Source organism: Lipotes vexillifer, unplaced genomic scaffold (assembly GCF_000442215.2).
Source record: "Lipotes vexillifer unplaced genomic scaffold, Lipotes_vexillifer_v1.1 scaffold71, whole genome shotgun sequence".
In the NCBI taxonomy this organism is placed as follows: domain Eukaryota; kingdom Metazoa; phylum Chordata; class Mammalia; order Artiodactyla; family Lipotidae; genus Lipotes; species Lipotes vexillifer.
In genome coordinates, this window is record NW_006793703.1 from 5,792,768 (window position 1) to 5,804,289 (window position 11,522).

An 11,522-nucleotide genomic window follows, 5' to 3' on the forward strand; every position below is an offset into this window, starting at 1 on the left:
AACAGACATAAAGAGTTTGTAAGTGGTTGGAGATGAGGTCTTGTCTCCATGGTGTGTCCCTTCCATCCCTATTTTTTATTTTTCTCTATTAGGCCATGAGATATGATGAGGGATATGTCCAGGGGTCAGTTTTGACCAAGGAAAACCACATATTTGCACAGGGAACTGATTTTTGCCATTGTTACGTTTTTGCTTTGCCTTGTAAGACAATTATTCATGGTAGATTTAAAGGCCGAGGAGCTGAAGTGGGGAGAGGTGCAGTTTGGTTGTTTTTTTTTTTGGGGGGGGGGTTGTTGCACATGCTGCATGGCTTGTGGGATCTTAGTTCCCCAACCAGGGATCGAACCCAGACCCTAGGCAGTAAAATTGCAGAGTCCTAATCACTGGACTGCCAGGGAATTCCCAAGGTGCAGTTTTTTAAAAAATTTACTGGGACTTCCCTGGTGGTCCAGTGGGTAAGACTCCGCGCTCCCAATGAAGGGGGCCCATGTTCGATCCCTGGTGGGGGAACTAGATCCCGCACACATGCCTCAGCTAAGAGTTCGCATGCTGCAAGGAAGATCCCGCGCACCTCAACTAAGACTCGGCACAGCCTAAATTAAATAAATTAATTAATTAAATTTTAAAAAAATTTACTGACGGAAACTGTAGGTGGGGAAGGGGCATGTGGGCTACATCATCTCTAAGCGGACTTGCAGCTAAGAGATCTGAGGATGACTTGATCGCAAGCCTGTTATCAGGAGGAGTTTACTGAGCTCTATTCATGCCACTCCCTCACCTCTAGGCCTCCACCTCTTCAGTCTTCAGATGCTGTCAACTGGAAACTTTCCCTACACTTACTTCTGGTGAACTCAATAATTCTGATTTCTAACAGGGCCAGAAGTGTGGATGCAAACCTGTGTCTTGGTTTTTAAAATGTGCTTTTCCCCTCAGGTACTCCACATCAGCATTTTCAAGACTAGAGAAGTTGGGCATCAGACATCCCAAGGCTTCTCCTTTTATTGGAAACTTGACATTTTTCCGCCAGGTGAGGGCTGGCTTCTACTGTCTTTCGGCATAAGATCCTCTGAGCCCAGTGCAGCTTTACCCACAAAGCATTGCTCTCATCTAGGTCACCCACACCCAGGGAGGTCTATGTGCGAAGGCGCCACGGAATGAGCCTTCCTCTGCTTGCATCAATTCTTATGTGATGAGAATGATCCCTCGCTGATCACTCATCAATACATACTGAGTCCTGGTACCCATTCATTCATCCAAAAACCCAATTAATGAGCGCGTAAGGTGTGCCAGGCCCTGGAATGTGGAAGAAGTAGAAGTTGCCCATGCCCTAGCGCTAGCATGGGTGGTAGAGATGGTAGCTGCGGTTGTCCTTCAGAGGAGAGGGACTTCCGTCAGGGCTAGAGTCATCCTGGAGGACTTCCTGGAGGAGGGAATCTGCAGGAGCGATAGACACAAAGACAAGGACACACACACCAGGTGGGGAGCAATGACGTGTGTGATTGCACCATGTGAGAAAGAGGGCACAGTTTGGGAAGCAGCCTGGACTAGAAAGAGGAGATTGGGGAGCACCAGGGAACACGACTGTGTGTGTGTGTGTGTGTGTGTGTGTGTGTGTGTGTGTGTGTGTGTGAGAGAGAGAGAGAGAGACAGAGAGACAGAGAGACAGAGAGACAGAGAGACAGACAGGCTAGATCACTGACAGTCCAGAAAGGCAAGTGAAGAACTGTGCGTGTCCCATCACTGGTGCACAGAAGTGGGGAGGGGGACACCAAAGAGGAAGAGCTCTCTGCAAAGGGGGAGGATTTAGGTCAGGTCTGTAGAATCCAACTGCTCTTGAGGTCTGGATGTGAAGTGGTGAGGGCTTGGCCCGGGTGGAGATGAGAGTGAAAGAGAAGAACAGCGGGGGCAAAATTAGTAACACTTGTGGCGAATTAGGTGTGGAGGATTCAAGGGAGAATGGCCGTGAGTTGACAAAAATCAAAGGTCAGGAGGTTGGCTGGTTTAAGGAGGTACCTTTGATTTGCCAAAGTAACATGGAAGTGGAAATGCCAGAGGGCATTTGGAGATAGGGGCCCAGGACTCTATCTTCGAAGGTTATTTGTTTTTCTCACGTTGGGTTTTCTCAGAAGCCAGATGATTTATTCTGCTAACTCCTGGGGGTGCTGCCACCAGACCCGACATCAGGAGCCTACAGATCCTGCATGTGAAGAGCCACTAAGCCAAACAAAGGCAGGAAGGATGAAATTGGGGCCAATCCTGATAATATCCCCTTAAGATCTCTTTAGGATTTCCCCACCCCTGCCCCCGGAAAGTCTGGCCCTTGGCGTTAGACAGAAAATAACATAGGCTATTTCTGTCCTTTTTCCTTCCCATCTCAGTTTCTCTTCTGTTCCTTTCTGTCCCTTTCTCAGTCCTACACCCCTTTCCACTCTTTATTGCTGTTTCTCTCTTCCCAGCGTTTTTTTTTAAACGCCTCCTTCTCTCCTCTCTAGCTCAGGGGTGGCCAGGCCACAACTTTCAGCCCACAAACAGCATCTCATCAAGGCTCCCCATGAGCTCCTTGGAGCAAGTGTGAAGACATTTCTAAGTACCAAAACAGAACAACAGACCAGATAGGAAATTAAAGCAAATAAATGTCACATGTTTCTGGGGGGAAATGATCAGTTGCCTTCAGTCGAGTAATTAATTTAGTCTCAGCATTTTGAGGAAAGCTGTATCCCCGTCGATGTGATAAGAACACCGTGCCCTGCCTCTGGATAATTTCCACGTATGCTCCTTTTCTGCTCGTCATCCTTGTAGCTGCAAACCCTGCCAAGTTCTTGCTAGAACACAGTTATTTCATTGACCGTTTCTATAGTCACATGAGCTTTCTTTGATAGACGGCAAGCTTAGACGGCGTAGCTAGATTTAATGAGCCTAGGACGGATTTCCATTAAGAGCATCCACCTCTTCTACCCCCCAACTCTCTACTCTCACCCACACGTCGTATATCTGCCTGACCACTCCATTCCCACAGCACAAGTCTAGAGCGTTTTCCTGTCCTCTGGCTCTATCCCAACCCGAGAATATTTTCGTGTTTACTTCTTTCCCACAACACGATGGATCCAGCTATCTCCAAGCCTTCACCCACACCATCCCCCTGTGTATATCTGCACACATACTCCACCCCTACAGCACAATGGGTCTAGCATTTTCTGACCCTCTACCCCCTACTCCACCCCATGTATATCTCCAGGAATCCTCCTTTCCCACCCCAAAGTGTGTCTAATATATAAAGTCGCTCTAAGGTTCTTATGCTTTGAATACGTTGATTTTAGTTAAAATTTAACTTGGATCATAATTCAGAATTTGTGGTAATTTGAGTACACTCAGCAGACGTTTACACATATAGTGGCTGTGAAAAGAGGCTTCGCCCCAAATAATAATATAAACCAAATTGCAGAGGAGAATGTGAACATAGTTGAGAAAGCAAACAATTTTCAAATATTTTAGCAGCAATTATACAAAAACAGGATCTTCTGTCCATTAAAGCAGAGCTGACTGAGACTTTCTCTTGGCAGTATTGTTTTTTCACGCAACTAGTGTTTTTTTGTTTTGTTTTGTTTTGTTTTCTTTTGCTGTACGCGGGCCTCTCACTGTTGTGGCCTCTCCCGTTGCGGAGCACAGGCTCTGGACGTGCAGGCTCAGCGGCCATGGCTCACGGGCCCAGCCGCTCCGCGGTATGTGGGATCTTCCAGAACCGGGGCACGAACCCGTGTCCCCTGCATCGGCAGGCGGACTCTCAACCACTGCGCCACCAGGGAAGCCCATCACGCAGCTAGTTTATTCTAATACTCCAAAGTACTTGAAAACAATATAACTTCAATTATTTTTTATTGTTTATGTAACTGTGTTCTCACTATTCCAGACTTTCTTTCTGAATAAGTTTGAATATTTGAAATGTTGTTTCATCTGATTCTTACTACAGTGCTCTGTTTTCTGCAGGGTTTCTGGGAAAGCCAGATGGAGCTCAGAAAGCAGTACGGACCTCTGAGTGGGTAAGAGGGAAACTCATATATTTTGATTTGTGTGTGTTAAATTGATATGGAAGGAATGACAAGAATGGGAATGTTGCACGTGTTTATAACTTTTGAGGATCCACAGAGCGAGTGCCCAGCAGTATAGACAGGGCTCCTAGAGAAGACCCCAGGTGTCCCCAGTGTGCACAGTGCTAGCCTGAGGAGCACGACTTCCCAGCCTCTAAACCCTGACCATCTGAGTCAGGCCCTGGGTGCCCTGACCATCTCTCACCACTGTGCCAAAGGTGTGCTGCAAAGGACACAATGGCCCTCCACACCTCAGTCTAATTTGCCTTGACAACCCATGGCAAGTCTTTCCCCATGAACTTATCTAGACCTTACTTGGACCTGTTTTGTTCAACCCTATGGGTAAAATATGCTGTCAGCTATATGGCCATATAATCTGTTATCTGACACAGCGCACATTTGAAAGTTAAAGGGGATGCGATTCCTGATTACCCCAGGACAACAGCAGAAACTAAGACCGACCTGGATATACTGGGTCACATGGTCACCCTAATTCTCAGCCATGTAAAGTAATATAGGCCTTCCCCTTATTTTTCCCGTATTTCCCCTCTTTATGCTTCAGAGTATGCTTCTTTAAAAAGAAAATTCGAGAATCTGACAAACAAACCCGTGATCAGACCATTTACCCTATTCAAGACTGAACAGACTTGAATCATACTGATTCTCAGCACACATCCTTCCACACTGGAGTCCTAGACATTTGAGTCTTTTCTCACGCAGCTTCTTACCTCAGCTACTGGATGGATGATTTTTGGTAGCTCTTTTCCAGATTTTCAGGTCTCTGATAACTTTTTTAGGTGCAGCGAAGTTCTGCGGTGTCCCTACTGTATATCCTAATGGGGTCCAGTGGTTTGTGAGCCCTTCTATCCACACGACATGACGCTTGTTCCCGCAGTGTTGATTTTCAAAAGGGATTCACTTGTATTCTTTGTGGAAATGCCAGGAGATCCGTGGTTTTGGCCAAGTTCTCCTTAGTTTGCTATCACTCTTTTTGCTATGTAACACTGCAAAGGTAGTACACGAAGATATTCTACTAGATGGTCTCTGATTAGTTTGTTATTCCTGGATAACAAACGACTCCAAAAGGCAGTGATTTAAACACAATAAGTTATTATTGGTCATGTGCCTAAGGGTTGGCTGGCATTGGCAGATCTAAGCTCGCCTGGCTGGGAAGCTCAGCTGGGCTTCCTGGTGCTTTTGCAGGTTCAGCTAGGGAGGTGGCTCATCTAGGCCAGGCCCAGCTGGGGCAGCTGTGCTCCACACTTGTCTCATCCTCCTTGGAATGGCAGGCAAGCCAGGGCAGGCTCTTCTCACGGTGAAGGCAAGGGGTCAAGAGAGCAAGCCCCCAAATGCAAGAACATTTTAAGTTTCTGCTAACATTCTATTGGCCAAACCAAGTTATATGGCCAAACCCAAAGTCAAGGCAGAAAGCACACTCCGCGTGCAGTGAGGCCAAAGCAAGTTACTTGGCCAAGCCTGACACTGATGGAGCAGGGAGATGTATTCCTCTAAAGGAAGAGTGGGGAGATGGTGCATATTTTTAGTAATAGGGAACTCCACCTCACTCTCTAAGACCCCTTTTAGCTTGGTCTTTACTTACTTTTTTTTTAGTTCATAGCTTCCTGCTTTAAGCCTAAGAGGTACTCAAGAACTTATCTTTCCAACAGTCTCATTCTGCAGTTGACTTGACATTGACCTTGGAGACTGTCTCATACATTTCTGAGACATAGCACTGACTCAGAAGGACGGTGGCTTCCCCAGAATTAGAAAAAGGCCTTCCTGAGTTTGAGTTCTAGGAATTACCTCCCTGGAGTACTTGGGTATTTTAAATAATTTTAAAATAATTTTTAAATGTCAGATGAAGAGTTTAAATGGCACTGTGTTAACTGGTGGATTGTGTGGTGGTGATGGTGGTGGTGGTGGTGGTGGTGGTGGTGGTGGTGGTGTGTGTGTGTGTGTGTGTGTGTGTGTGTGTGAGTGAGAGAGAGAGAGAGAGAGAGAGAGAGAGAGAGAGAGAGAGAAAGAGAGGAGAGAGAGAAACAACTGATTTCCTTGACAACAGGATGCCCAATCAACTTTCACCCCCAACTTTAACACAAGGTACCCTTTTCGTTTCAAGAAAACTTAAATCATAGAGAATGATTTCAAGTGAGGTTGTAGAGAGAGAAATTGCAGTATCAACTCTGGCAAAAAGGGAAAAAAATGAAAGGTGATGGCATAATTTCTTCATACAAAGCTATCAACTTTTTCTGCCTTAGAAAAAATGATGAGCCTTACTTAAAATGCTAACTTCTTTTTCAATGTGTCCACTGCTGGATTGAGAGGCACTGCAGTGGTGGGGTAAAGTCCTGTTTGAGTTGAACTAGTCTATATTTAAGATCCTTTCTAGCCCTAAAAATGATTTTGTTACTGCTTAAATTTGAACAAAATGGTTTCACTGACTGGGAATGGCAAGGATGAACCATGATCAATGAAAGATCCTTCTTTTAGGAAATGATTTGGTTTGAATTGTCTTAACTTTTAGACTCCTTCTGTCATTAGGAAACATCATTGATCCCATATTGGTCCCCTTAAAATTGAAATAGTAGATTGATTCATCATTTGACAAGTGAAACCCCATGCAGTTGATGCCATACAGAGATGCATGTGTCCTTAGATGACAGGGCAGTACTATATGTTGGGAGAAAATGTGGGCAGAGAGGGTCTTCTCTTTACTCTGTACCTGAAAACCAAATCTGATGATTATTTATGCTTATTATCCGTTGTCACCATAGCAACTCAGTCAGAGTTTGGGTCCCCAAACTGGAAACCTGCTTCTTCCCCTTTTCCCTTTCCTGCTTTGAGGAAGGTAGTGCTGGAGAAGCCTTCTGCTGAGAGGGGTTGACAGCACCAATGTTTATTACCATCACCACGACCACCACTGAGAATCCAGTGTCTTCACCAAGTGTCTAATTATGCCACCTGCTTTGCTAGGCCCTGTGCAAATAAAACTATGCACATTGTCTCTGGCTCCTTTGAACTTGACTGTAAAGCAGGAGGGCTGGCATGCACACCTATACAACTTTTCTTCACAATTCATGATTAGAACGCTCTTGAGCTGCACGTTAGCTCAGTAGCCCCCTCCCTTACCCTCGAGGGGTATGTCCCAAGACCCCCAGTGGATTCCCGAAACCACAGATAGTATTGAACCCTTTGTAAATCATGCTTTTCCTGTACATATATACCAAGGATAAAGTTTAATTTATAAATTAGGCACAGTAAGGATTAACAACAACAATAATGGAGCAATTATAACAATATATTGTAATAAAATTTATGTGAATGTGGTCTCTCTCTCTCTCTCAGAATACCTTACTGTACAAATGTAATGCCTTTCCATCTTAACTAAGCACTTATCAGGCACTGTGGCCGTATCTTTTACGGTTTGTGGTGTGGCAGCAAAACTAGCAGAAATTTCTTTTCCCTTCTTCACAATTTCATGGACGGAAGATTCGTTCTTACTGCAGATCTTGGCAACCTCCGCACATGATTATTTTCTTTCCTTATTAAGTGGAGAACTTCCACCTTTTCACTGAAAGGAAACCCTTTATAGCTTCTCTTTGGCATATCCAAATTGTCAGCATCATTACTCTTGTACCGTAGGGCTGTTATTAAGTAAAATAAGGGCCACTTGAACACAAGCACTGAGATACCACGACAGTCGATCTGGAAACTGATTTGGCTTCTAAGTGACCAATGGGTGGGCAGGATATGCTGGACAAAGGGATGATTCACATCCTGGGCAAGTGGAGTTTTATCACACTGCTGAGAACATTTTAACACTTAACCATTGAACACTTATGAAGTGTTTGTTTCTGGAATTTTCCACTTAATGTTTTTGGACCACAGTTGACCACAGGTAACTGAAACCAGGGAAAGCAAAACTTCAGGTAAGGGGGAACTAATGTACCCCTGGCAACATACTATGAAGAAAGAAAGGCTTTACTGCTTTAGATAACCTTCAAGTAATGATTACTTGTTAACTCCTTCAGTCTGAGATTGAGCCCCAAACTGGATTTATATTCCTTCCCAAACCCTAAAAGAAGAGTATCAACATAATCATCATACATTTGGGATTGAGTGTAAACAGGATAGAGATTATGTTCCCTCCAATTCGTGACTGACTTTGTAAGCCAGTGGATGACAAGCATTTATTGTGCTGTTACCGTGAATTACTTAGAAATACATACACAGCAGCCTAAGTTCAGCTCACGCGCAACTCCTAAAGGCTCCTATCCAAAGCCCCTTTTCCCCTTACCTCATCTCTGCTGTAAGTGGTAGCTCTGCAGTTATTCTTTTATTTAGCCTCATCCCCATTTCTTTTTGCCTCCCGCATCGCTTTCATCTTGATTTCTAGTAGACCCTCAGTTCTGTCTTGTTGAATTTGACTTCCATGCTTCCTGGTCTCCATCACCCATGCCCCTCCATTTGATTCCTGTATCCATCCCTTCATCAAGCCAGATTTGTTGAATAATCTTATAAACTCCCATTAGAACGTCAGGTTGTAAGTAGACAAACATACACATTGCACATAATTCATAAAGTACAAAGACACAGAAAAAAAGTAAAATGGACTCCCACCTCGGACCCTCAGCCAGTTCTCCTCAGAAGCAAACTCTGTTATCAAATGAATAATATATGATAGATGTAGTTCTTCACCTTGTTTTGTTCATTAATGATATTTGGGAAACTGTCCCGTTTCAACACACTCATTCTTATTAAATGCTGTTCTATTTTTTTTAAAGATTCCACTGTATGGATGTATGCTAATTTTAAAAACAAGTTCTCAGTTGATGAATGCTTTTTGCTTTTATAAACAATACAGCAGTGAATATTCTTGTGTATACATCATTACTATCTTGTGTAAGTATGTCTGTAGGATAAATTCCTCGAAATGGAATTATCAGGTCAAAGATCATCTACATTTTTATCTTGGTAAATATAGCTAAATTGCTCTCACTAGGGAGCAATTTACACTCCCATAAATAAGCATATGAAGGCACCTGGTTCCCTCACACATTAAAAATGTGTGGTCACAGTTTTAAATCTTTACCATTTGATGGTAGTTTTAACTAGGAGTTCTCTTATTATGAGCAAGTTTGAGCATCTTTCCATAGGTTTAAAATTTCTGAAGAATCCTTTGCCACTTTTCTATTGGGTTATTGATCTTCTACTAATTTATTTGTAGAAACTCTTTACTTATGAAAGAAAATAGCCCTTCACGAGGGCTCTGGGTCCCTGGAAATCTTCTGCTTCCTCATTTAGCTGCTGATGGGAGTGTTCAGTTTGTGAAAATTCACGATCGGTACACTTTTCAATAATGTATATGACTCTTTTCTGTATATAAGTGTATATACTTTAATAAAATGGGTTTTTAAAAGACTTGCAATGTTACCAACCTGCTTCAGTCAATATATAGTAATAATTCACCATTAAAAAAAAGAAAATAGCCCTTTATGTTTAATATATGTTGCAAACATTCTCTCCTTTTTATCACGTCTTTGACTTTGTTTATTGTGTATCTCTTCCAATCAGAAAACATTTGTTTTTGTATTGTTGAATTTAGTCTATTTTAATGGTGTCTACATTTTGTACCTTACCCAGTAAGGCTTTCTCCACTAAGGATATATATTTTTAAACTTCCATTTTTTTTCTAGTATTTTTTATTTCATTTAAAAATTTAGATATTCGATCCACCAGGTATTTATTTGAGGGTAAGGATGGAAGTAGGGATCCACCCTCATTGATTCCAGATGGTGGCGCTCCTTCTGGAAATGCATCCTTTCCCAATTGATTTAAAATGTCATTTTTATCATTTACTGGTTCCTATATGTATTTCTGACTTCTCTGCTCCATTCTTCTGCTTGATCATAGGCTAGTGCCACGCTGAATACTCTCGTTTGGTACCTATAGCACCTTATTATACCTAGCAGCAACAGAGTATTCTAAGAACATCTTTGTAAGTATCAGAATCTAAAGCAGTCTATCTCCCAGGGAACCTTAGGTCTCTGCACTTTAAAAGAAAAATCAATTTAGCAAATACAAAGAAGACTTTAGCATAAAGGACCCGGCACTTAGACCCAAGGTTCACGCCCACAGGAGGTAGATGGGTCTCATATGCCTCCAACTTGGAGGTTCTTAGCACCATGTTTTATTTAACTACCCGGCACGCGTGAACTAATAACACCTTGTCACCAGGCAGTGAGGAAGCTGAGGACTTTGGGATACATATGGGAAAACATGTGGCATCAGCAAAGATAACAGTAGGGTCGTTCATTTTTTTTTAAGCTCATTTAAGAATCCATTCCAGAAGGAGAGTGTGTGCTCCGGAACTGACTACGGTGTGAAACCTCCTCACGTAAGCGCTCTGCACCATCGCGCTTGTGTACTATTTGGATGAGGTTGAAGAGCCACATAGAGGTGGTTTACTTTAATGCAGTCAAATGTCTCTGTCATCAACACGTGGGAGGTTTGCTAGCCTACTTCCATAGATCCAGAGCTCTGGGAACTAAAAGGCTCCTAAGGACTCAGCCTGTTGCACCCTGTGTCGCGTGATTGCTCTTTGCTTTAGGAGACACTGAGGCATCTGAATATACTGGACTTGAAAATGAGGGAGAGGATGGGTGGGGTGGAAACTATTGCCGATTTGTTGGAAAAAATACAAGTATTCAGTCTCACACTGGGCAGCTGATATGGGGAGGTTGTTCTCGTCTTTAAACTGGACTGAGCTCCACAGAATCATAGATGTTGAAGAAAGGCAGAAATCTTAGGTTGAAGTGAAGCCACAGTTGCAAAATTGCCTCCCAGACAATGCGCAGAAGTCAAACTTTTAAGTTTCTGCTGCTAATAGGGAGTGTGCACGCCTCAGAATGAGACTCATTTACTGAGTGACCTAAAAATGCGACTCCGTTTTCAGAGGAATTGATGAAAATGAAAACACACCATGATCACTGAGAAAACACAGTACCCTTGAAACTGTGGAATTAGGTACAGAAATCCTAAATTATCCTCACGTTTCTGGCCATAACGCTAGACTGGGGGCAATATTTGGGTCCCCTAGCTTGGTAAAAGCTGAGTCTTTTATGAGCGTTGAAAGCAAAGCTTAGAATCACTAGCTTCAAGTAATTGGAGTCTGAAACCAAAATGAATATGAGACCTGATGGTCCCTACGTCATAATTATTGAGAATCGTTTCAGTGACTTAAATATCAATAGTCTCACTGGTCAATATAGATCAATCACTAACACTCGGCCTTTTAGGATACATTTTTAAGTGAGTGTTTAAAGTGTTACTGTACTTTAGGGGGCACATTATTTTATAAGAGCAAATACCCTGACAAAATGGGCTGATTTTTTTTCTAGGAGGCCATTGAGAATAGGATGAAAGTTGTCAGCAGGA

General features: G+C 43.0%; 1 protein-coding gene across 1 annotated transcript in view; it reads left to right on the forward strand.

The window, feature by feature from the left end:
• The window catches only part of TBXAS1 (thromboxane A synthase 1), a 152,736-nt gene that overhangs the window by 34,545 nt on the left and 106,669 nt on the right, over positions 1-11,522 (forward strand). Inside the window, exons 2-3 of the mRNA XM_007466614.1 lie at positions 934-1,027; positions 3,985-4,037. Coding sequence (XP_007466676.1) covers positions 934-1,027; positions 3,985-4,037 — 147 coding nt within the window. The remainder of the gene's footprint in view (positions 1-933; positions 1,028-3,984; positions 4,038-11,522) is intronic.